This window comes from Cydia amplana, chromosome 11, assembly GCF_948474715.1.
Source record: "Cydia amplana chromosome 11, ilCydAmpl1.1, whole genome shotgun sequence".
NCBI classification, from domain to species: domain Eukaryota; kingdom Metazoa; phylum Arthropoda; class Insecta; order Lepidoptera; family Tortricidae; genus Cydia; species Cydia amplana.
This window is the reverse complement of record NC_086079.1, coordinates 18,518,339-18,543,995: the sequence shown is the minus strand read 5'-3', so window position 1 is coordinate 18,543,995 and position 25,657 is coordinate 18,518,339. Positions and strand designations below refer to the sequence as shown.

Genomic DNA, 25,657 nt, shown 5'->3' with positions numbered 1-25,657 from the left:
CATTTTAACGTCACGTGCATCTCGTACTTTTTTATACATTAGATAATTGTATTGGTCCGAGCGAGAAACAGTGTGAAGAATATCATAATGAAATCAAATGTAAAAAGCGGCCAAGTGCGAGTCGGACTCGCCCATGAAGGGTTCCGTATTTAGGCGATTTATGACGTATAAAAAAAAAACTACTTACTAGATCTCGTTCAAACCAATTTTCGGTGGAAGTTTACATGGTAATGTACATTATATATTTTTTTTTAGTTTTATCATTCTCTTATTTTAGAAGTTACAGGGGGGGGGGGACACACATTTTACCACTTTGGAAGTGTCTCTCGCGCAAACTATTCAGTTTAGAAAAAAATTTTTTGAAGACCTATCCATAGATACCCCACACGTATGGGTTTGATGAAAAAAAAATTTTGAGTTTCAGTTCGAAGTATGGGGAACCCCAAAAATTTATTGTTTTTTTTCTATTTTTGTGTGAAAATCTTAATGCGGTTCACAGAATACATCTACTTACCAAGTATAGTTCTTATAGTTTCGGAGAAAAGTGGCTGTGACATACGGACGGACAGACAGACGGACAGACGGACAGACAGACAGACATGACGAATCTATAAGGGTTCCGTTTTTTGCCATTTGGCTACGGAACCCTAAAAATCAACACTCCCTAGGTTTACGTCTGTGTAAACTTGTTATGAGTGCGCAAAAGGCCTATGATTTTTTCATGCCATCTTGGAAGATAGCGCATGGGAGATCTTTTATAAATTAGGTTATGTCTTGTTTATGAGGCGGCGTTCGTGCGAGGAAGTGAGGGAGGTTATGTGACGTCATTTATTTAGTCCATATCCATACAAACGCAGGGTACAAAAGGTACCTACTGGCATAAACATGATGTTTCCTCTTCCCCTCGGACCCCCGTAAGGGTTAAACGTGTTAAAATCTCCGCGCTACTTTATTTATTAAAAAAATAATCAATTTACTTAATTTAATTCAAGTGAAATATTAGGAGTGCATAAGCTTTCAAGAGCTCCAATTGCCGTACCGCTGTAGTACGTCACGCCTACGATACGTTGCAGTCCGAGTGCTACGCTGCTACGCCGTACCTCGCCGCATCTGCTACGCCGCGCCCGGTGGTGTGACATCCTACTGTGCATTTATGCGCTCCTGGTACTGCGCTAGTACATTGTGTGAGTGCGTGTACGTCATCAGCTACGCGTCACCCGCTGTTACCTACTGTCCTATCTCTTCGCGACTACTGCTACCCTAGTACAATGACCGATCAACATAATGAGAACGTGTCAATGGACGACATGTCGATTGAATTAAATGACAAAACCTCGCCAGACTTTGTAACAAAAAGGCAACAAAAACAGGAAAGACAGTCAGATAACATAACTATAACAGATTTTAATGAGTTTAAAGAGGAGATGAGAAATTTAATTAGGTACTATTCTGGCTGTCAGCAGAAAGATATCTCCGACTTGAAAGACACTGTCAAAGACATAAGACATTCAACCAACAATATAGAAGCTTCTTTGGATGACTTACACCTGGAGAATCAAGAGCTGAGAAAACAAATTACTGAACTTGAAAACCACATAAAGGAAGACAGGGAGCACATAGCATTCTTGGAAGAAAAATTGGATGAAATGCAATGTATGAGCCGGAAAAGCAACTTTGAAATTAAAAATGTCCCCAGGAAGGAAAATGAGAGCAAGCAGGACTTAGTTGAAATGGTCACTACCTTGTCAGAAACCATTGATTGCAAGGTCACAAAAAGTGACATAAATGATATTTACAGGGTTCGTTATAAAAACTCCGCTCAGAAAAACGCACCGATTGTAGTTGAGACCAACTCCACCCTGTTGAAAAACGATTTCCTTAAAATGGCAAAGTCATATAATGTAAGGAATAAATCCAAACTATGTGCTAAGCATTTAGGACTTAAAACTCAGGAAGACACACCTATATTCCTCTCTGAAAACCTTACCTCTAAGGCAGCGCGCCTGCATTTCTTGGCTCGTGACTTGTCCAGGTCCAAGAACTATAAATATTGCTGGACGTCGTACGGTAAAGTGTATGTCCGGAAAAGCGATCAATCGCCAATTATCCTGATAAAACATGAGGATCAAGTACATCACTTACTACAAGGAGATTGACAATTATTGTACAAAATAATTATTTCATTTTTTGTCTACTTAAATTGTAGCATGTTTCTAAGACTTTTGCTCTTAATTCTAGTATTGAACTTGCACATATTGTTAACACATCATACACAAACAGCACACACCTTTACAAATAATTATACACAACACGATCGCGGCTCTATTTTATTACCATCACCTGCAAAACAAATTAAAATTGCATATATACATAATTTACACGACCAACTTGCTTATAGGAAAAATATAATCATTATTATTCATTTTTTTGGATTTGTATCTCATCTAATTTCTTATTATACATTATGCATAAAAAACATACATAACACGGAGCTAAAAATGAAGTGCTTTTATCATACCACATACTCTCATGGCTGATATACTACAAACAATAAATGAAATTGATAGACTAGAGATAGCTCACTCTTTTGAATGTGACACTTTGAACCTAACTAACTATTTAAATGTTAAAAGAAATGATTTTACGTTAATTACTCAAAACATAAGGAGTATATACTGTAATTTTGATAGCTTTATGTTATCTTTATCACGTCTTAAGTTTGAAACAGATGTAATCGTTTTAACGGAATGTAGGCTTGACTCAAACAAAGTCATCCCCCAATTGCCCAACTATAACATGTACTCTTCCACACATCAACTGAATCAGAATGATGGAGTAGTTGTATATGTAAAAAATGCTCTTAGGCACAAAGTAAAAGAGGTAAAATTATCACATGCATCTTGTTTGCAGGTAGAGCTATTGAATAATTCAATCTTATGCATATACAGATCCCCGTCTAACACAAACGCTGACCCCTTTATACTATCATTAAATAGTCATTTAAATACTATTAAATCCACTAGCAAAAGCGTCATTATCACTGGGGATATTAATATAAACATAAAACTTAAGACTGATGAACGCACACAAGAGCGTAATAATCGACTTCAGTACTTGGATATGCTTTCTTTACATGGAATTCTAGCTGCACATACCTTGCCCACCAGGGAAGAAAACTGCCTCGATCACATAATGCTAAAGATAAATAGATCCAAATTTCAAGCCTCAGTAGGTGTATTGCAAACTACTACTACCGACCATTTTACTGTGTTGTTATGTATTTCTAAAATGAAAAATAATGTCAGCTTAAAAAAGATTAAAACTGTAGTAGATTTTGATGCAGCTCTTGAGGACTTAAAACATAATAATCTTGAAAATCTCCTGTACATCAGCGATCCAAACATAGTTATAGATAGTCTAATCTTTGAATTAACATCGGTTCTAAATAAACATACTACAATCAAAAATATACCTAAACAATACAGAAATATAAAACCCTGGATTACACCAGGAATTTTACGCTGTATACGAAATAGGGATAATATGCAAAAGCAGTTAAAAAGTGATCCTTTCAACGAAATACTAAAAATAACATATAAAAGATATAGAAATAATTGTAATAAATTAATAAAAAAACTAAAACGTAATTACGAAAGAGAGCTATTAAGTAAATCTTTTAAAAACAATAAATTGCTGTGGAAAAATATAAAAAATATTACATACACTAATAAAAATAATAGCACAAATTCTGAACTCCTTCATCTAAAATCAACTCCTACTGCTTCTGCAAATTACATCAATCGCTACTTCTCCAATATAGGAAAGCAGCTTGCGACAAATATTAAACCGGATAAAACTGTACAACAAACATACCTTCTAAACCTTCGGTCTCAACCAAACTCCTTTATACTGTCCCATACTGACCACGATGAAGTTCAATCCGTAATATCGAGCCTTAAGAACAATAGTGCATCAGGCTGGGATAATATCTCAAACAAATTTCTTAAGCTTGCAAAGCCAGTGGTGATCCCAATAATTACGCATTTAGTAAATATTTGTTTTGACAAAGGAATTTTTCCAGCTCCACTTAAACAATCAATCATTACACCAGTTTATAAAAATGGAGACAGAGACGATGTCAATAATTACAGACCCATATCTGTTTTACCAGCAATTTCCAAAATATTGGAGAAGTTATTGAATACCAGATTACTGAAGTACTTAAATAAATTCGACTTACTTTCCCCATCTCAATACGGCTTCAGACCTGGAAAATCTACTGAAGATGCTGTATCTGCTCTAACTTCACTAATAGTTGACCATCTTGACAATGGATCGAAATGTATGTCTGTGTATTTAGATATCAAAAAGGCCTTTGACACCGTCTCTGTCCCCATACTGTTACACAAGTTGGAAAGAATGGGGATAAGAGATATTCCGTTTTGTCTTCTCCAGGACTATTTAACAAATAGGAAACAGAGGGTGAAATTGGGTGACTCCAGTTGTACCAGTGAAGATGAAGACGTGACGTACGGTGTACCACAAGGATCTGTGCTTGGTCCAACGCTATTCCTAATCTATATCAATGACTTGTGTGACTTAAAGATCCCCCACGCAGATATATTCTCGTATGCTGACGACACCGCCATCGTCTTCACTGGGACTTCATGGGAAGATGTTCAGAAATTCACGGAGACTGGACTTGAAATTATTAATGAATGGCTTAAGAACAATATACTTACGTTAAATACTGCCAAAACAAATTATATATGTCATAGTATATACAGCAATACACAACCTGATAATAGTTTTGACATTAAAATACATAGCTGTTGTAAGAATGTACTGAACTGCTCCCAGCAAGCCTGTCCCACTATACTAAAAGTTGATAGCACCAAATATCTGGGTGTTTTTGTGGATCGGGGACTGTCTTGGTACCAACATCTCGAATATGTTATATTACGTTTACGAAAGCTTAATTGGATTTTTAAAAATTTAAGACATGTGGTGCCAAGAAGCGTTACGGGTCCCCATGGCCACAGTAGAGACCTTTTAAAAGAAATCTACACATCGTTGGTTCAGTCTGTGTTAACCTATTGTTTGCCTGTTTGGGGTGGCGCTGCTAAGACTCGCTTTATAGACGTGGAGAGAGCTCAGCGTAGTCTTCTCAAAATCATGTACTTTAAGAGGATGTGGTTCTCAACTGATAAACTATATCAAATGTGTAAGTTGCTTACTGTTAGAAAACTATATATACTAACTACTGTTCTGAGAAAGCATAAAACCACAACTTTTGATCGCAATCTTTTGACAAGACGGAGGAAAGATATTGCCATGCACCTACCTAAAACCAACACCACTTTTGCTAATAGACAATATAATAAACGTTCTTCGCACCTATATAATATTTTAAACAAATCACTAGATATATACCCAAAGCTACAATACGATGTAAAAAATAAGATAATAAATTGGTTAGAAGATAAAAATTACGATCAGGTGGAAGACTTGCTAGGATATGTAGCCTAGCCAGGCCACACAAGTACACACTCACTCACACACACACACACACACACACACACACACACACACACACACACACACACACACACACACACACACACACACACACACACACACATTATAATTAAGTATATAATTAATAGTATAATACTTAATAAATTGTAAATTAGATATGGAAGAGCGGTGCCTCCTAGCACAGGTTATTTTGTGAATAACTTACAGGGAGACACCAGCCATTGTTAAAAATATGTAATGGTTTTTAATGAAATAAAGAATTTTGTATTGTTTTGTATTGTTTTGTATTGTATGTTTGCCGAATTACGTGTGCGTTTTATACTGGATGTCGAGAGCCTAAAGTACCTAAGTTTTTTTCGAAACCTTTTGATGTTATGATGTTAACTCTAAATAGTCTAAATAAGGAAATAATTTATTTTTATTATTTTATTTTACTTTATTAGGTAGACTAAACAGACATCGTACAAAAGCCATTCTCAAAGTGTGTTCCGCGGAACCCTAGGGTTCCGCGACACCCCTGCAGGGGTTCCGCAAGAATTTAGAATTATGCTTATTAATAAAACAAGCAACAACGGTTGCACTCCGGGAGTGCCGATAGAAGTGAAACTCACCTCACTATGTTACCGACGCCCGGTAACACGATATATACGTTTAGCGGAGGTATTCTATTTATTTATTATATATTATTATCATTCTCAAATAAGATCACACTTTTTCATTGACATGTTTATTTACATACTGCCATGACAACGTCAAATTATTTGAACATAGGTAAAGAGTCTCGAAAAGGAATCCGCAACATAAATGTCAAATAACATTGAGTTTTTCTTTATTGATTTAAATGCCATCTAAATTAACCTAACCTAACCAAACCTATCCTATTGAAGCGCGGCACCCTACCGCGGCGCGCGAGGCTGCCCGCCTCCGCGCCAGGGCGCCGGGCCCGAGCACCGCTCCCCGATTATGAGTGGCCATCTTAACCTTACGCCCCTTACAGTGTTGGCCGAACGTTAATCCCAATTACCATTAAAAATTAACCATTGAAAAGGTTAATTCGAATTAACCATTAACCATTGAAGGAAAATTAATTGTCAATTCGCATTAACATCAATTTGCATTAATATTAATTTATTTCGAACCATTAAAAATTAAAAAGAATTAATGGTTAATGCTTCACAAACCATTAAAAATTAAATCAATTTTTAATGACAATTAAAAATATTATTGATAATTATCAATTAACAAAAATATATCGTAATTTTATAAAGGCGCCCGTAATTTTTATCTAGCTAGTGGACCTCAGGTTTGGTGCAACATAGAAACACGCCGTTTGGTCATCCGACTCGTCTTGATGAGCACTTGGGAGACCAGTACCCAAGATAGAGCTGATGCTGAACCCTGGGTGTACCTAGTGGAATTCAGGTTTGGTGCAACATACACACACGCCGTTTAGGCTATTCGACTCGTCACAATGAGCACTTGGGAGAGCAGTACCCAAGATGGAGCTGATGCTGAACCCTGGCTGTACCTAGTGGAACTCAGGTTTGGTGCAACATAGACACACGCCGTTTAGGCTATTTGACTCGTCACAATGAGCACTTGGGAGAGCAGTACCCAAGATGGAGCTGATGCTGAACCTTGGCTGTACCTAGTGGAACTCAGGTTTGGTGCAACATAGACAAACGCCGTTTTGGTCATCCGACTCGTCTTGGTGAGCAGTTGGGAGAGCAGTACCCAAGATAGAGCTCATGCTGAACCCTGGCAGTACCTAATGGAACTCAGGTTTGGTGCAACATAGACAAACGCCGTTTTGGTCATCCGACTCGTCTTGATGAGCACTTGGAGAGCAGTACCCAAGGTAGAGCTGATGCTGAACCCTGGCAGTACCTAATGGAACTCAGGTTTGGTGCAACATAGACAAACGCCGTTTTGGTCATCCGACTCGTCTTGGTGAGCACTTAGGAGAGCAGTTCCCAAGATAGAGCTGATGCTGAACCCTGCCTGTACCTAGTGGAACTCAGGTTTGGTGCAACATAGGCTCACGCTGTTTTGGTCATCCGACACGCCTTGATGAGCACTTGGGAGAGCAGTACCCAAGATGGAGCTGATGCTGAACCTTGGCTGTACCTAGTGGAACTCAGGTTTGGTGCAACATAGACAAACGCCGTTTTGGTCATCCGACTCGTCTTGGTGAGCACTTGGGAGAGCAGTACCCATGTTAGAGCTGATGCTGAACCCTGGCTGTACTTAGTGGAACTCAGGTTTGGTGCAACATAGACACACGCCGTTTTGGTCATCCGACTCGTCTTGATGAGCACTTGGGAGAGCAGTACCCAAGATAGAGCTGATGCTGAACCCTGGCTGTACCTAGTGGAACTCAGGTTTGGTGCAACATAGACACCCGCCGTTTTGGTCATCCGACTTGTCTTGATGAGCACTTGGGAGACAAGTACCCAAGATAGAGCTGATGCTGAACCCTGGCAGTACCTAATGGAACTCAGGTTTGGTGCAACATAGACAAACGCCGTTTTGGTCATCCGACTCGTCTTGATGAGAACTTGGAGAGCAGTACCTAAGATAGAGCTAATGCTGAACCCTGGCAGTACCTAGTGGAACTCAGGTTTGGTGCAACATAGACACACGCCGTTTTGGTCATCCGACTCGTCTTGATGAGCACTTGGGAGACCGTACCCAAGATAGAGCTGATGCTGAACCCTGGCAGTACCTAATGGAACTCAGGTTTGGTGCAACATAGACAAACGCCGTTTTGGTCATCCGACTCGTCTTGATGAGCACTTGGGAGAGCAGTACCCATGTTAGAGCTGATGCTGAACCCTGGCTGTACTTAGTGGAACTCAGGTTTGGTGCAACATAGACACACGCCGTTTTGGTCATCCGACTCGTCTTGATGAGCACTTGGGAGAGCAGTACCCAAGATAGAGCTGATGCTGAACCCTGGCTGTACCTAGTGGAACTCAGGTTTGGTGCAACATAGACACCCGCCGTTTTGGTCATCCGACTTGTCTTGATGAGCACTTGGGAGACAAGTACCCAAGATAGAGCTGATGCTGAACCCTGGGTGTACCTAGTGGAATTCAGGTTTGGTGCAACATACACACACGCCGTTTTGGTCATCCGACTCGTCTTGATGAGCACTTGGGAGAGCAGTACCCAAGATAGAGCTGATGCTGGACCCTGGCAGTACCTAGTGGAACTCAGGTTTGGTGCAACATAGACAAACGCCGTTTTGATCATCCGACTCGACTTGATGAGCACTTGGGAGAGCAGTACCCAAGATAGAGCTGATGCTGAACCCTGGCAGTACCTAATGGAACACAGGTTCGGTGCAACATAGACAAACGCCGTTTTGGTCATCCGACTCGTCTTGATGAGCACTTGGGAGACCAGTACCCAAGATAGAGCTGATGCTGAACCCTGGCTGTACCTAGTGGAACTCAGGTTTGGTGCAACATAGACACATGCCGTTTTGGTCATCCTACTCGTCTTGATGAGCACTTGGGAGAGCAGTACCCAAGATAGAGCTGATGCTGAACCCTGGCTGTACTTAGTGGAACTCAGGTTTGGTGCAACATAGACAAACGCCGTTTTGGTCATCCGACTCGTCTTAATGAGCACTTGGGAGAGCAGTACCCAAGATAGAGCTAATGCTGAACCCTGGCTGTACCTAGTGGAACACAGGTTTGGTGCAACATAGACACACGCCGTTTTGGTCATCCGACTTGTCTTGATGAGCACTTGGGAGACCAGTACCCAAGATAGAGCTGATGCTGAACCCTGGCTGTACCTAGTGGAACTCAGGTTTGGTGCAACATAGACACATGCCGTTTTGGTCATCCTACTCGTCTTGATGAGCACATGGGAGAGCAGTACCCAAGATAGAGCTGATGCTGAACCCTAGCTGTACTTAGTGTAACTCAGGTTTGGTGCAACATAGACAAACGCCGTTTTGGTCATCCGACTCGTCTTAATGAGCACTTGGGAGAGCAGTACCCAAGATAGAGCTAATGCTGAACCCTGGCTGTACCTAGTGGAACACAGGTTTGGTGCAACATAGACACACGCCGTTTTGGTCATCCGACTTGTCTTGATGAGCACTTGGGAGAGCAGTACCCAAGATAGAGCTGATGCTGAACAGCTGGCTGTACCTAGTGGAACTCAGGTTTGGTGCAACATAGAAACACGCCGTTTTGGTCATCCGACTCGTCTTGATGAGCACTTGGGAGACCGTACCCAAGATGGAGCTGATGCTGAACCTTGGCTGTACCTAGTGGAACTCAGGTTTGGTGCAACATAGACAAACGCCGTTTTGGTCATCCGACTCGTCTTGGTGAGCACTTGGGAGAGCAGTACCCATGTTAGAGCTGATGCTGAACCCTGGCTGTACTTAGTGGAACTCAGGTTTGGTGCAACATAGACACACGCCGTTTTGGTCATCCGACTCGTCTTGATGAGCACTTGGGAGAGCAGTACCCAAGATAGAGCTGATGCTGAACCCTGGCTGTACCTAGTGGAACTCAGGTTTGGTGCAACATAGACACCCGCCGTTTTGGTCATCCGACTTGTCTTGATGAGCACTTGGGAGACAAGTACCCAAGATAGAGCTGATGCTGAACCCTGGCAGTACCTAATGGAACTCAGGTTTGGTGCAACATAGACAAACGCCGTTTTGGTCATCCGACTCGTCTTGATGAGAACTTGGAGAGCAGTACCTAAGATAGAGCTAATGCTGAACCCTGGCAGTACCTAGTGGAACTCAGGTTTGGTGCAACATAGACACACGCCGTTTTGGTCATCCGACTCGTCTTGATGAGCACTTGGGAGACCGTACCCAAGATAGAGCTGATGCTGAACCCTGGCAGTACCTAATGGAACTCAGGTTTGGTGCAACATAGACAAACGCCGTTTTGGTCATCCGACTCGTCTTGATGAGCACTTGGGAGAGCAGTACCCATGTTAGAGCTGATGCTGAACCCTGGCTGTACTTAGTGGAACTCAGGTTTGGTGCAACATAGACACACGCCGTTTTGGTCATCCGACTCGTCTTGATGAGCACTTGGGAGAGCAGTACCCAAGATAGAGCTGATGCTGAACCCTGGCTGTACCTAGTGGAACTCAGGTTTGGTGCAACATAGACACCCGCCGTTTTGGTCATCCGACTTGTCTTGATGAGCACTTGGGAGACAAGTACCCAAGATAGAGCTGATGCTGAACCCTGGGTGTACCTAGTGGAATTCAGGTTTGGTGCAACATACACACACGCCGTTTTGGTCATCCGACTCGTCTTGATGAGCACTTGGGAGAGCAGTACCCAAGATAGAGCTGATGCTGGACCCTGGCAGTACCTAGTGGAACTCAGGTTTGGTGCAACATAGACAAACGCCGTTTTGATCATCCGACTCGACTTGATGAGCACTTGGGAGAGCAGTACCCAAGATAGAGCTGATGCTGAACCCTGGCAGTACCTAATGGAACACAGGTTCGGTGCAACATAGACAAACGCCGTTTTGGTCATCCGACTCGTCTTGATGAGCACTTGGGAGACCAGTACCCAAGATAGAGCTGATGCTGAACCCTGGCTGTACCTAGTGGAACTCAGGTTTGGTGCAACATAGACACATGCCGTTTTGGTCATCCTACTCGTCTTGATGAGCACTTGGGAGAGCAGTACCCAAGATAGAGCTGATGCTGAACCCTGGCTGTACTTAGTGGAACTCAGGTTTGGTGCAACATAGACAAACGCCGTTTTGGTCATCCGACTCGTCTTAATGAGCACTTGGGAGAGCAGTACCCAAGATAGAGCTAATGCTGAACCCTGGCTGTACCTAGTGGAACACAGGTTTGGTGCAACATAGACACACGCCGTTTTGGTCATCCGACTTGTCTTGATGAGCACTTGGGAGACCAGTACCCAAGATAGAGCTGATGCTGAACCCTGGCTGTACCTAGTGGAACTCAGGTTTGGTGCAACATAGACACATGCCGTTTTGGTCATCCTACTCGTCTTGATGAGCACATGGGAGAGCAGTACCCAAGATAGAGCTGATGCTGAACCCTAGCTGTACTTAGTGTAACTCAGGTTTGGTGCAACATAGACAAACGCCGTTTTGGTCATCCGACTCGTCTTAATGAGCACTTGGGAGAGCAGTACCCAAGATAGAGCTAATGCTGAACCCTGGCTGTACCTAGTGGAACACAGGTTTGGTGCAACATAGACACACGCCGTTTTGGTCATCCGACTTGTCTTGATGAGCACTTGGGAGAGCAGTACCCAAGATAGAGCTGATGCTGAACAGCTGGCTGTACCTAGTGGAACTCAGGTTTGGTGCAACATAGAAACACGCCGTTTTGGTCATCCGACTCGTCTTGATGAGCACTTGGGAGACCGTACCCAAGATAGAGCTGATGCTGAACCCTGGCTATACCTAGTGGAACTCAGGTTTGGTGCAACATAGACACATGCCGTTTTAGTCATCCGACTCGTCTTGATCAGCACTTGGGAGAGCAGTACCCAAGATAGAGCTGATGCTGAACCCTGGCTGTACTTAGTGGAACTCAGGTTTGGTGCAACATAGACAAACGCCGTTTTGGTCATCCGACTCGTCTTGATGAGCACTTGGGAGAGCAGTACCCAAGATAGAGCTAATGCTGAACCCTGGCTGTACCTAGTGGAACTCGGGTTTGGTGCAACATAGACACACGCCGTTTTGGTCATCCGACTCGTCTTGATGAGCACTTGGGAGACCGTACCCAAGATAGAGCTGATGCTGAACCCTGGCTATACCTAGTGGAACTCAGGTTTGGTGCAACATAGACACATGCCGTTTTAGTCATCCGACTCGTCTTGATGAGCACTTGGGAGAGCAGTACCCAAGATAGAGCTGATGCTGAACCCTGGCTGTACTTAGTGGAACTCAGGTTTGGTGCAACATAGACAAACGCCGTTTTGGTCATCCGACTCGTCTTGATGAGCACTTGGGAGAGCAGTATCCAAGATAGAGCTAATGCTGAACCCTGGCTGTACCTAATGGAACTCAGGTTTGGTGCAACATAGACACACGCCGTTTTGGTCATCCGACTCGTCTTGATGAGCACTTGGGAGAGCAGTACCCAAGATAGAGCTGATGCTGAACCCTGGCTGTACTTAGTGGAACTCAGGTTTGGTGCAACATAGACAAACGCCGTTTTGGTCATCCGACTCGTCTTGATGAGCACTTGGGAGAGCAGTACCCAAGATAGAGCTAATGCTGAACCCTGGCTGTACCTAGTGGAACTCAGGTTTGGTGCAACATAGACACACGCCGTTTTGGTCATCCGACTCGTCTTGATGAGCACTTGGGAGACCGTACCCAAGATAGAGCTGATGCTGAACCCTGGCTATACCTAGTGGAACTCAGGTTTGGTGCAACATAGACACATGCCGTTTTAGTCATCCGACTCGTCTTGATGAGCACTTGGGAGAGCAGTACACGCCGTTTAGGCTTTGTCTATGTTGCACCAAACCTGAGTTCCATTAGGTACAGCCAGGGTTCAGCATTAGCTCTATCTTGGGTACTGCTCTCCCAAGTGCTAATCAAGACGAGTCGGATGACCAAAACGGCGTTTGTCTATGTTGCACCAAACCTGAGTTCCACTAAGTACAGCCAGGGTTCAGCATCAGCTCTATCTTGGGTACTGCTCTCCCAAGTGCTCATCAAGACGAGTCGGATGACCAAAACGGCGTTTGTTTATGTTGCACCAGACCTGAGTTCCATTAGGTACTGCCAGGGTTTAGCATCAGCTCTATCTTGTGCACTGCTCTCCCAAGTGCTCATCAAGACGAGTCGGATGACCAAAACGGCGTTTGTCTATGTTGCACCAAATCTGAGTTCCATTAGGTACTGCCAGGGTTCAGCATCAGCTCAATCTTGGGTACTGCTCTCCCAAGTGCTCATCAAGACGAGTCGGATGACCAAAACGGCGTGTGTCTATGTTGCACCAAACCTGAGTTCCACTAGGTACTGCCAGGGTTCAGCATTAGCTCTATCTTGGGTACTGCTCTCCCAAGTGCTCATCAAGACGAGTCGGATGACCAAAACGGCGTTTGTCTATGTTGCACCAAACCTGAGTTCCATTAGGTACTGCCAGGGTTCAGCATCAGCTCTATCTTGGGTACTGCTCTCCCAAGTGCTCACAAGACGAGTCGGATGACCAAACCGGCGTTTGTCTATGTTGCACCAAACCTGAGTTCCATTAGGTACTGCCAGGGTTCAGCATCAGCTCTATCGTGGATACTGCTCTCTCAAGTGCTCATCAAGACGAGTCGGATGACCAAAACGGCGTTTGTCTATGTTGCACCAAACCTGAGGTCCATTAGGTACTGCCAGGGTTCAGCATCAGCTCTATCTTGGGTACTGCTCTCCCAAGTGCTCATCAAGACGAGTCGGATGACCAAAACGGCGTTTGTCTATGTTGCACCAAACCTGAGTTCCATTAGGTACTGCCAGGGTTCAGCATCAGCTCTATCTTGGGTACTGCTCTCCCAAGTGCTCATCAAGACGAGTCGGATGACTAAAACGGCGTTTGTCTATGTTGCACCAAACCTGAGTTCCACTAGGTACTGCCAGGGTTCAGCATCAGCTCTATCTTGGGTACTGCTCTCCCAAGTGCTCATCAAGACGAGTCAGATGACCAAAACGGCGTTTGTCTATGTTGCACCAGACCTGAGTTCCATTAGGTACTGCCAGGGTTTAGCATCAGCTCTATCTTGGGCACTGCTCTCCCAAGTGCTCATCAAGACGAGTCGGATGACCAAAACGGCGTTTGTCTATGTTGCACCAAACCTGAGTTCCATTAGGTACTGCCAGGGTTCAGCATCAGCTCAATCTTGGGTACTGCTCTCCCAAGTGCTCATCAAGACGAGTCGGATGACTAAAACGGCGTGTGTCTATGTTGCACCAAACCTGAGTTCCACTAGATACTGCCAGGGTTCAGCATCAGTTCTATCTTGGGTACTACTCTCCCAAGTGCTCATCAAGACGAGTCGGATGACCAAAACGGCGTTTGTCTATGTTGCACCAAACCTGAGTTCCATTAGGTACTGCCAGGGTTCAGCATCAGCTCTATCTTGGGTACTGCTCTCCCAAGTGCTCATCAAGACGAGTCGGATGACCAAACCGGCGTTTGTCTATGTTGCACCAAACCTGAGTTCCATTAGGTACAGCCAGGGTTCAGCATTAGCTCTATCTTGGGTACTGCTCTCCCAAGTGCTAATCAAGACGAGTCGGATGACCAAAACGGCGTTTGTCTATGTTGCACCAAACCTGAGTTCCACTAAGTACAGCCAGGGTTCAGCATTAGCTCTATCTTGGGTACTGCTCTCCCAAGTGCTAATCAAGACGAGTCGGATGACCAAAACGGCGTTTGTTTATGTTGCACCAGACCTGAGTTCCATTAGGTACTGCCAGGGTTTAGCATCAGCTCTATCTTGTGCACTGCTCTCCCAAGTGCTCATCAAGACGAGTCGGATGACCAAAACGGCGTTTGTCTATGTTGCACCAAATCTGAGTTCCATTAGGTACTGCCAGGGTTCAGCATCAGCTCAATCTTGGGTACTGCTCTCCCAAGTGCTCATCAAGACGAGTCGGATGACCAAAACGGCGTGTGTCTATGTTGCACCAAACCTGAGTTCCACTAGGTACTGCCAGGGTTCAGCATTAGCTCTATCTTGGGTACTGCTCTCCCAAGTGCTCATCAAGACGAGTCGGATGACCAAAACGGCGTTTGTCTATGTTGCACCAAACCTGAGTTCCATTAGGTACTGCCAGGGTTCAGCATCAGCTCTATCTTGGGTACTGCTCTCCCAAGTGCTCATCAAGACGAGTCGGATGACCAAACCGGCGTTTGTCTATGTTGCACCAAACCTGAGTTCCATTAGGTACTGCCAGGGTTCAGCATCAGCTCTATCGTGGATACTGCTCTCCCAAGTGCTCATCAAGACGAGTCGGATGACCAAAACGGCGTTTGTCTATGTTGCACCAAACCTGAGGTCCATTAGGTACTGCCAGGGTTCAGCATCAGCTCTATCTTGGGTACTGCTCTCCCAAGTGCTCATCAAGACGAGTCGGATGACCAAAACGTCGTTTGTCTATGTTGCACCAAACCTGAGTTCCATTAGGTACTGCCAGGGTTCAGCATCAGCTCTATCTTGGGTACTGCTCTCCCAAGTGCTCATCAAGACGAGTCGGATGACTAAAACGGCGTTTGTCTATGTTGCACCAAACCTGAGTTCCACTAGATACTGCCAGGGTTCAGCATCAGCTCTATCTTGGGTACTGCTCTCCCAAGTGCTCATCAAGACGAGTCAGATGACCAAAACGGCGTTTGTCTATGTTGCACCAGACCTGAGTTCCATTAGGTACTGCCAGGGTTTAGCATCAGCTCTATCTTGGGCACTGCTCTCCCAAGTGCTCATCAAGACGAGTCGGATGACCAAAACGGCGTTTGTCTATGTTGCACCAAACCTGAGTTCCATTAGGTACTGCCAGGGTTCAGCATCAGCTCAATCTTGGGTACTGCTCTCCCAAGTGCTCATCAAGACGAGTCGGATGACCAAAACGGCGTGTGTCTATGTTGCACCAAACCTGAGTTCCACTAGATACTGCCAGGGTTCAGCATCAGTTCTATCTTGGGTACTACTCTCCCAAGTGCTCATCAAGACGAGTCGGATGACCAAAACGGCGTTTGTCTATGTTGCACCAAACCTGAGTTCCATTAGGTACTGCCAGGGTTCAGCATCAGCTCTATCTTGGGTACTGCTCTCCCAAGTGCTCATCAAGACGAGTCGGATGACCAAACCGGCGTTTGTCTATGTTGCACCAAACCTGAGTTCCATTAGGTACTGCCAGGGTTCAGCATCAGCTCTATCTTGGATACTGCTCTCCCAAGTGCTCATCAAGACGAGTCGGATGACCAAAACGGCGTTTGTCTATGTTGCACCAAACCTGAGGTCCATTAGGTACTGCCAGGGTTCAGCATCAGCTCTATCTTGGGTACTGCTCTCCCAAGTGCTCATCAAGACGAGTCGGATGACCAAAACGGCGTTTGTCTATGTTGCAACAAACCTGAGTTCCATTAGGTACTGCCAGGGTTCAGCATCAGCTCTATCTTGGGTACTGCTCTCCCAAGTGCTCATCAAGACGAGTCGGATGACTAAAACGGCGTTTGTCTGTGTTGCACCAAACCTGAGTTCCATTAGGTATTGCCAGGGTTCAGCATCAGCTCTATCTTGGGTACTGCTATCCCAAGTGCTCATCAAGACGAGTCGGATGACCAAAACGGCGTGTGTCTATGTTGCACCAAACCTGAGTTCCACTAGGTACAGCCAAGGTTCAGCATCAGCTCCATCCTGGGTACTGCTCTCCCAAGTGCTCATTGTGACGAGTCGAATAGCCTAAACGGCGTATGTCTATGTTGCACCAAACCTGAGTTCCAGTAGGTACCTACTGCCAGGTTTCAGGGTCATTTTGTTGTCTCATTTTAAAATATCACGACCTGATAATTCACTGAAGCTTGTATTCATATGCTTATTTTTAATTTTAATACCTAGCTCCAAGTTTCTAAGCAATAGTAACATTAATTATTAGTTTATGAAAAAATTGATTTAATTGCATTGAACGTTAATTTAGATTGACAATCAATGTAATTAAACGTCTCAAAATTCAATTCTAATTAACTTAATTTAAATTGATGCGTAATGCAATTGACTAATTGCGGATTAAATGATTAATTGTTAATTAGAATTACACATTACGGCCAACACTGGCCCCTTACGGTCCTTATGGTCACGTGATCGCCGCGACTCTGTCTCGAGTTTATCATTTTTTCCCCACCTCAAAAAGTGCCTAGCGCCGCTAAAGAAGTTCTCACTTCAAAAATACACTTCGAAAAACTATTGTTTTATTGTAGGGTTCCATCAAGTATATCGCTTTCCAAAAGGGTTCCGTCAAAAAAAAAAGATTGAGAACCGCTGTCGTACAATATCATGGGTAATACAATTGCACATTATGGCTTAAATCTAGCACGAGATCCAAAACAAGTGTACACAGCACGTTTTACAATTTAGCGGAAATATTACAAACTAATTAACACCATATTATAGCTACAGTAAAAAATATCAGAGAAGAAATAACTATCTAAACATTACAATATAACGAGCAACGAACTTTACATTATAAAGACTATTAAACATCACAAATGAAACAAACTTTGAGGATTAAGTTAAGGCAGATGTCATCAGTTAGTGGGAGAAGAGGACGCCAGCCAAGCACTCCGGGAGTACCGGCAGAAGTGAAAAGTCAATGACTAGTGCAAAATGTCTGCAGCACTATGTATAATTGAGGTTAACGCCATCTAGCGTTATTTCGTCGCATTACTTGAAACCCCTAAGCACATCACTGTTAGTACTCAAGTTATATTAGTACCAGTTAGAGGGAAACTCACTAGATGGCATTTAAATCAATAAAGGAAAACTCAATGACATTGTAACAGTTTTTCGATCATATCACGTGTCCGTCTTACGTCTTACGAATCTTACCTGTCGCGAGTTTAACATTTTTTCCCCATCACAAAAAGTGCACAGCGCCGCTAAAGAAGTTTTCACTTCAAAAATTCTTGATAAAAAGGCATAAGAAACACTTTGCTTTGAATAATAATAATTGACGAATAAAACGCAGAAAGCCAAAATTCTGTGCAAATCATTCATTTCCTCGCATATTCAGAATTACATACTTTACAATATGACGTTTTTGACAGTTGAGGCCCGGAGTTGGCATGAATGTTGGCAGATAAATAGACAGTTGAGGCTATGATCTCACTGTCGGAACAATTTGCAAATTACTTGCGAGTTGCGAGCCTCCAATGCATTGCTAAAAAAGGAATTTTGATAAATGTTGTGCATTTGCGCTTAAGCTAAGAAAATATATTACATAAAATACAATACTTATAATATGTAGAACAATTTTTTTACATACGTTAAAGAACTCAATGCGATATAATTATGTGCCCATAAATAAAATATAATCCCTATACATATTTTCAACAAATATTTTTTTTATTTATTTACTTAGTTAAAATTAAAATTATAAATAAAAAAAGCGGCCAAGTGCGAGTCGGACTCGCCCATGAAGGGTTCCGTATTTAGGCGATTTATGACGTATAAAAAGAAAACTACTTACTAGATCTCGTTCAAACCAATTTTCGGTGGAAGTTTACATGGTAATGTACATCATATATTTTTTTTAGTTTTATCATTCTCTTATTTTAGAAGTTACAGGGGGGGGGGGACACACATTTTACCACTTTGGAAGTGTCTCTCGCGCAAACTATTCAGTTTAGAAAAAAATTATATTAGAAACCTCAATATCATTTTTGAAGACCTATCCATAGATACCCCACACGTATGGGTTTGATGAAAAAAAAATTTTTGAGTTTCAGTTAGAAGTATGGGGAACCCCAAAAATTTATTGTTTTTTTTCTATTTTTGTGTGAAAATCTTAATGCGGTTTACAGAATACATCTACTTACCAAGTTTCAACAGTATAGTTCTTATAGTTTCGGAGAAAAGTGGCTGTGACATACGGACGGACAGACAGACGGACAGACGGACAGACAGACAGACATGACGAATCTATAAGGGTTCCGTTTTTTGCCATTTGGCTACGGAACCCTAAAAAGACAAAATGCTTCAAGTCGTTCCTGGTGCAAAGGTGCCCATGATGCACGCAGCATTGCCACGCTGGATCACCACGGACAGCCTTTGCACGAGGAACGACTCGGAGCCGGCCTTCCCCTTTCTGTCTGAGTCGACGTCCGTCGCGTGTGAAGCGCTTCGCATCGGCTCCCCAGCAATCCCCTATAAGTATTCATAAAAGTTTACAGACCTTAATTACAATAATTACTTAATTCAATAAAATTCGTGATATTCTTTATCACTGATATTGTTGGAAGTGACTTTTAAGAAATAATGATAAAATTTTATTGTCTCTCTACGGGCTCTTAAAGTCAATACCGTATTGTTTAGTAACCTCGATAGTCGTGGGCGGCAGGAACACATTCGTGAGAAAGAATTAGGAAGTTTCGTCAACACCTGCCCGCTCCCGGCGTTGTAACTAATTACAAAATAAATATAACAATACCTACTCGTGCGGGGCATTACAAGTCACTCATTGTCCGCTTATAATGGAATTGGTGACGTATTATGATGCCCATAAAGGTATTTTCAGAAGTCTCTACCACGTGTTTAATTTAACGATTACTTGGATCTATAATAGATGAAGTTAGTAGTTACTTTCGTTTACAGCAATATAGAGGTACATAATTATACTTAGCAACTATTATACGAGTATTGAGTATGTGTAGATGTACAGTCGATTTCATGTCATATGTGATGTATACCTACGTTTCTTCACCATAATTCATTCCAATAAGGTGAAATAATGTATAAATATTTATGAACTCGACTGTAGGATGTTTTAGAATATTATTATGTTTTCTTCCGTAGGAGGCTTTTACTTACTTAATTAGAGCAGGATACAAAATTTACTCATATCCGAAGAATCTCATTGTAGTTAGTTATTGTCAAATAACCAAGTGTGCTTTGTTGGAATATCCATATATTGTGGCATACATATTGTGTTTCATTCAAAATGCAGCATTTATTTGTATGTATTATGCCAGCACCAACAATTTTCGGCAAACCCCGAATTGTTAGTATACTCCGCGACGAGAAAGGCTTACGGCTTATAGCCATAGGCTGTACAAGTGTACGGGCAATTTGCTTTGTCTAAGATAATTATGGTTTTGGATGGGTTTTGGCTTAAAAATGGGATAAATTAATGAATCTGCGAAACGGAGTCCTTTCGACCTGACTCCGACTTTCCGGGATGTATCCGTAGGTACCGATATCCAACCATCTTCAGCTACCTACTTGGCACGAGTATTTCTTCTTAGAAATAGAATAGAAATATTTATTTGCTTAAACATGGTAATTGCACACAGATGACAAAAGTAAATTAATTTAGTATCACATGTTTAGCCAAAATATGGCATGCAAACTTAAAGCTAAAAAAAAAAAAAACACTTTATTACAATGTCAAACTTTACCTAGTAAACAATCCAAAATCATTAACATAACATGCAAGTCTAGTAGAGTTTAATTATTACATACATCTAACCTGAGGTTTGGGGCGTACATTGAATCTCTGGCCAAATCTGCAGCTAGACGATTAGGCGTCCTCTCTAAGGCCAAGCGGTACTTCACACCGCGGCAGCTCCTTCAGCTTTATGTAGCTCAAGCCCGGTCGTGTATGGAGTACTGCAGCCACCTTTGGTATGGATCCGCCAAGTATCAGCTTAGATTCCATAGACAAACGCGCTAGGAAGCTTATTGGAGATGCGGGATTGGTAGAGGCTAGACTGCAGAGCCTTGAACACCGTAGAAAGGTAGCCTGTTTATCGGTATTCTACAGGATACATTTCGGAGAGTGTGCGATGGGATTACATAATCTAATCCCCCCATCTCCGTTCTGACACCGTGGGACTAGACGCGGACTTGCGTTTCACCCTTACGTCGTTACTCTGCCACTGATTCGTACTAAACGCTATGTATCCAGCTTTATCATGCGAACGGCTAAGGAATGGAATTCACTTTCTGCAAATCTATTCCCAGTCCACTATAACTTGGATCTTTTTAAATCGAGAGTGAATAGACATCTTTTAGGTTAGTATGTTCCATCCTAAACTGCATCGGCACTTACCATCAGGTGAGATTGTGGTCAAATGCTTACCTATTTGTAAAAACAAAAAAAAAATTGCTTTGATTTCATACAGCAACATTTTGTAGTTCAAAAATGAATAAGGTAGACACGACTTTTAAGTATGTTTATTTTTCTGGAAAGGGGTATGAGTACATATATATGAAAAACCTTTTATTAATGAATTAATATCTAAAATACAAGGGAAACGGAAATCAAGTCCTCGCCAAAGTTACATATTATATATTATAACAACTGAAAACTGTGGGCGCATTACTAAATCCAAAAGTCACGCACGAGAAGTCAAAAAGACCGAACTGTGTCGTAAATACAGTGTCAGGAATGTGTCTGACAAGATGACCTGCATAATGTTTTTGTTTGTTTTACTTTCTCTCTTTTGTTCTTATCTAATCTATTATTCCAGGGAGTGATGGGCACAAACAGAAATGATCTCGATAGAGTGAAAGTGTCTCAAACAATGAAACTGTAGTGCTCACACAATGCTAAACGGGACGGCGGAGCGGGGGCTGTCCCCGCAGTCGTCGCCCGTGCGGGCGTCCCCGAGCGGCGTGCGGGCTCCGCCGCCGCCGTCGCCGCTGAAGTCGTCGCTGTCGCCGGCGGCGGCGGCGGCGGGCCGGCAGCGGTCGCCGCGGCGCTGCCAGTTCGCGGCGCCGGCGGAGGAGGCTCGCGACTCGTGCGGCGCGGCGGCGGGCTGGCTGTGCCGCCGCGGCGCCGGCGCCGGCCCGCCGCCCCACCCGGAGCCCGGGCCCAGCGCGCCGCAGGGCTGCGACGACTCCGCGCCGCCGCCCAAGAACTGCTTCCGGCTCGTTATGCTCGGGTAAGTCGTTTTGACTGACAATCTCGAATCCGAGACCGGAAAGCGTAAACTGACAGGTGGGTGTATTAAATTAGGGTTTACCTTTGTTATGTCGCTATTTTTTCTGTAGATTTTTGTTTCACAGATTTTTTTTCAAAATAATCATTACGCAGAATATTTAATTCAAACAATTTTAGTTCGGTTTAGTTACATTTCACAGAAAAAATTAAAAAATAGTTTCGTTTTAAGGATAATTTATCCATGTAATTTCATTTCACAGAATCATCGATATTATGTATAACAATTAGAAAGATGATTCATATTGATTAATGATTGGAATTAGATTTAATGACATCAAAATTATTCGTATCTGGCAACAGTTCCTTTTCTTGCAGTAAAATACAAGTAGGAAATTGAAATAAATATTCTGTGAACTGTAGTGTCGCACAAATAATACCTACTCAATGTATAGTTATTCTAAAATCTTTCAATCAGTATTCTGAATTTTAATAAAGTTACATATAGTATGTTTCTTTAAAATGAATAATCGAAGAAACAAAATTAATTGTAACAAAAATGTGGGATTTGATTTGATTATTCTATGAATAATTTTCTTTAAAACAAAATTCGGCAAAGAATTGGCCGGTAAAATAAGGGTACACCATTAAATTAGATTACCATATTATCGTTTAGATTTCATACTTTTCAATCCCATTTTATACAAATATAATATACAAATATATTATATATAAAGTCTTGATTTAGGTGAGTACTTATATATTATATAAGTACTCACCTAAATCAAGACTTTTATAATTTTGATGTCTTCTCTAATTCTGGAAATCAGTTTTAATTAACTCCCCCGAACATAATTGAATAATTAAGTATATAGATAGGTATACATTTTTTATTTTATTTTATTATAATGCGCCTCCTGAAGACGAGTAAGCAAAAGGAAGGTAAGTATCGAATAATTCGCACGCTTCTTCGGTAGCTCAGTGGGTTAAGAGTAGAGCGATTGAACCATCGCGCATCGCTCTAAAAGGCTGTAAATTCAAGTATAGCCTTATGGGGTGTACGCCCATTATTCCTTTAATTAAAACAATAGAATAACCCTTGCAGATCCCAAAAACCCGTTCTAATACTTACCTATATTGTTACAAATAATATTAAATAGGTAACTCGAATCAAAACAAATTCTCTTCATACTTTTCAATAAATAAAATAGTACGTGTTGACACCAAAAACTAATGCAGCACTGCTTCGAGCTGAAACCACTCGCTTCATGAATAAGTGCACGCGAGCTGCATAATCTTCCATTCGACTACACTTCCACCATAATAATACATGAAACAAGTTGTTGAGAATACACACACATAACGACCAAAAAAATACAAATGTAGTTTGAAATCACGCCACTAAAGTAAATTATTCATATCTTGTAGTAATTCTAGATCGATATTCGAATAATTTTTGCTTACTTATTTACTTTGATGCTGTATTAATTTAGGAACTATACGTTGCTGCATGAAATAAACACGCTGACTCGGCAACTTAATTTGAAACTTGCGATATCCAAAAAATGCAGTTAGCGTTAGACACTCAATGGCCCTACAAAACATATCCTGGACACAAATTATCACATTTTAATATTAAATTTACGCTAAGAATTTAATTATGAAGTAAGTACCCATTTATTTGAATATTAAAATATAAATACCTTACATTTAAAAATATTGTTCAGCCTACTAGCAGTACCTAATTTGGGTATTAAAATAAATTTTACTTTTAGAAAATAGTTAAATATTACTTGTTAGCCGACTGGCGGGAACATTTAAGGATTTGAGAAATTTTATAATTCAAAGAACCCCATAAACAAAATGAATGAAAGAAACCTATCTAAATACGGCTTGAGACATAAAATTAAACCATTTTGAATCTTAGTACCCGTGAACAAGTTCCAAAATGTTGAGTAATTCATTAGAAGTAGGTATTAGAACCAGGTTGAAGCGGTACGGCTCCGGCCAGAATCCTCCAGAGCTTCGGAGACATTGTTGCGTTAAACGAATCTGCAAAGTAAAACTCAGCTGAATACATTAATTAAGGTTATTATAACCTTTATGTGTGCTTTACTTGAAAGTTTGCTTCAAAATTGTTACTTTCCTTTACTCGACCTCGCTGCCTTGAAATTAAAAGGTTGTTACCGATCACTAGTGATAAGTAAAGCAGAAGACTAATAAAACTAGTTTCAGCGTGATGGATCTAAAGTAATAGGTCTCCCTTAATTTTAATTTTCTCATCGACTGTTGTTGTACATATTGCACACAGCTGTATGTGGGTCGTAATGTTAACTGATTTTAGACTTAACCTTCTTCTAATTTCACCTAATTTGCAGCGACACTATAGTAGTATCGGTAGGCAGTAGGTATACCGGATTAGTCCGTCATGCCTTTGATCAGCGAGCCGCGAAATAGATACGTTTACTAACGGCCACTACGGCCAGCCACTGCATGTAATCAAGTGGTGACGATGGCACTTGGTTACTAACATAACAAGCATTCATGAATGAGAATCGGGTCTAGAACTAGATATTTTAATTGGTAAGGTGGACGTCGCAGTCCTCGTCACACACCACATGTCATCTTTAAACTTAAGCCATTGGTTTTTTTATGATATACGAGCTGAAATCGTCACATGGGCGTGAGGTGAAATTTTATTGACCTCATTCATTACTTTTCTGTTATACATACAATAGTTCTTTTCTTGTAGTAGGTAACGAAACAAAACGGCCAAGCCGTATAATTTGGCTAAGGTGTAGAGTTTGTGAGGTACGGGCGTAGAAGAGTTAGAAGCTTGGCTCTACATGAGATCTGATAATTTTTTGACAGGGCGAGCCAAATGTTATCGTCATTTTACATTAAAATGTTTTGGTGGGGTTTACATATTCTGAGAGATGCTTGCCTTAATTAAGACTAGTATCTTTCATAAAACGTTAACGTAAGATAAGATTTATGTATTATGTATTATGTATTCTTATGTATTTTCATATTTTGATGTTCAGGTTTATATAATCCAATTAAGAAAACTGTAAGTCTACAATATTACTAAATGCTATTGTATCCAATGTAGCAATACGAGACTGTTTGTTTCTAAATAAATAAAATAAAATAAAAAATAAAAATAAGATCAAATAATATTTTAATTATTAATACACTTTGATATTTATTGTAGAAACTTAAATATAAATACAAACTAAATATATAAAAAATAACTACCTGCTAAAACCCGTCCCGGGCTGCCCCCGACGCAAAGGTAACCATCACGCTCGCTAATATGTTCAAAGAATAATATGTTAGAAATAATCTATTTGTACAAGCTAAAATAAAAGAAATTAAATTAGTTTTTTTTTAGAATCTCTTTAAAGCTAGTTAAGGATCATTAACCCAAACTAATTAAAGAAAGTAATTATTTTACTACAGGCCGACTCGTGTGC

At 41.7% G+C, this 25,657-nt stretch overlaps 2 protein-coding genes across 2 annotated transcripts in view; both read left to right on the top strand.

Annotated features, from left to right (window-relative positions):
• The window catches only part of LOC134652092 (GTP-binding protein Rhes), a 93,063-nt gene that overhangs the window by 36,927 nt on the left and 30,479 nt on the right, over nucleotides 1-25,657 (top strand). The window contains exon 2 of the mRNA XM_063507255.1: nucleotides 21,772-22,185. Coding sequence (XP_063363325.1) covers nucleotides 21,848-22,185 — 338 coding nt within the window. The 5' untranslated portion in view covers nucleotides 21,772-21,847. The remainder of the gene's footprint in view (nucleotides 1-21,771; nucleotides 22,186-25,657) is intronic.
• LOC134652358 (uncharacterized) lies at nucleotides 1,269-2,156 on the top strand. Its single transcript, XM_063507530.1, has one exon. The coding sequence runs from the start codon at nucleotides 1,269-1,271 to the stop codon at nucleotides 2,154-2,156; it is 888 nt and encodes a 295-aa protein (XP_063363600.1).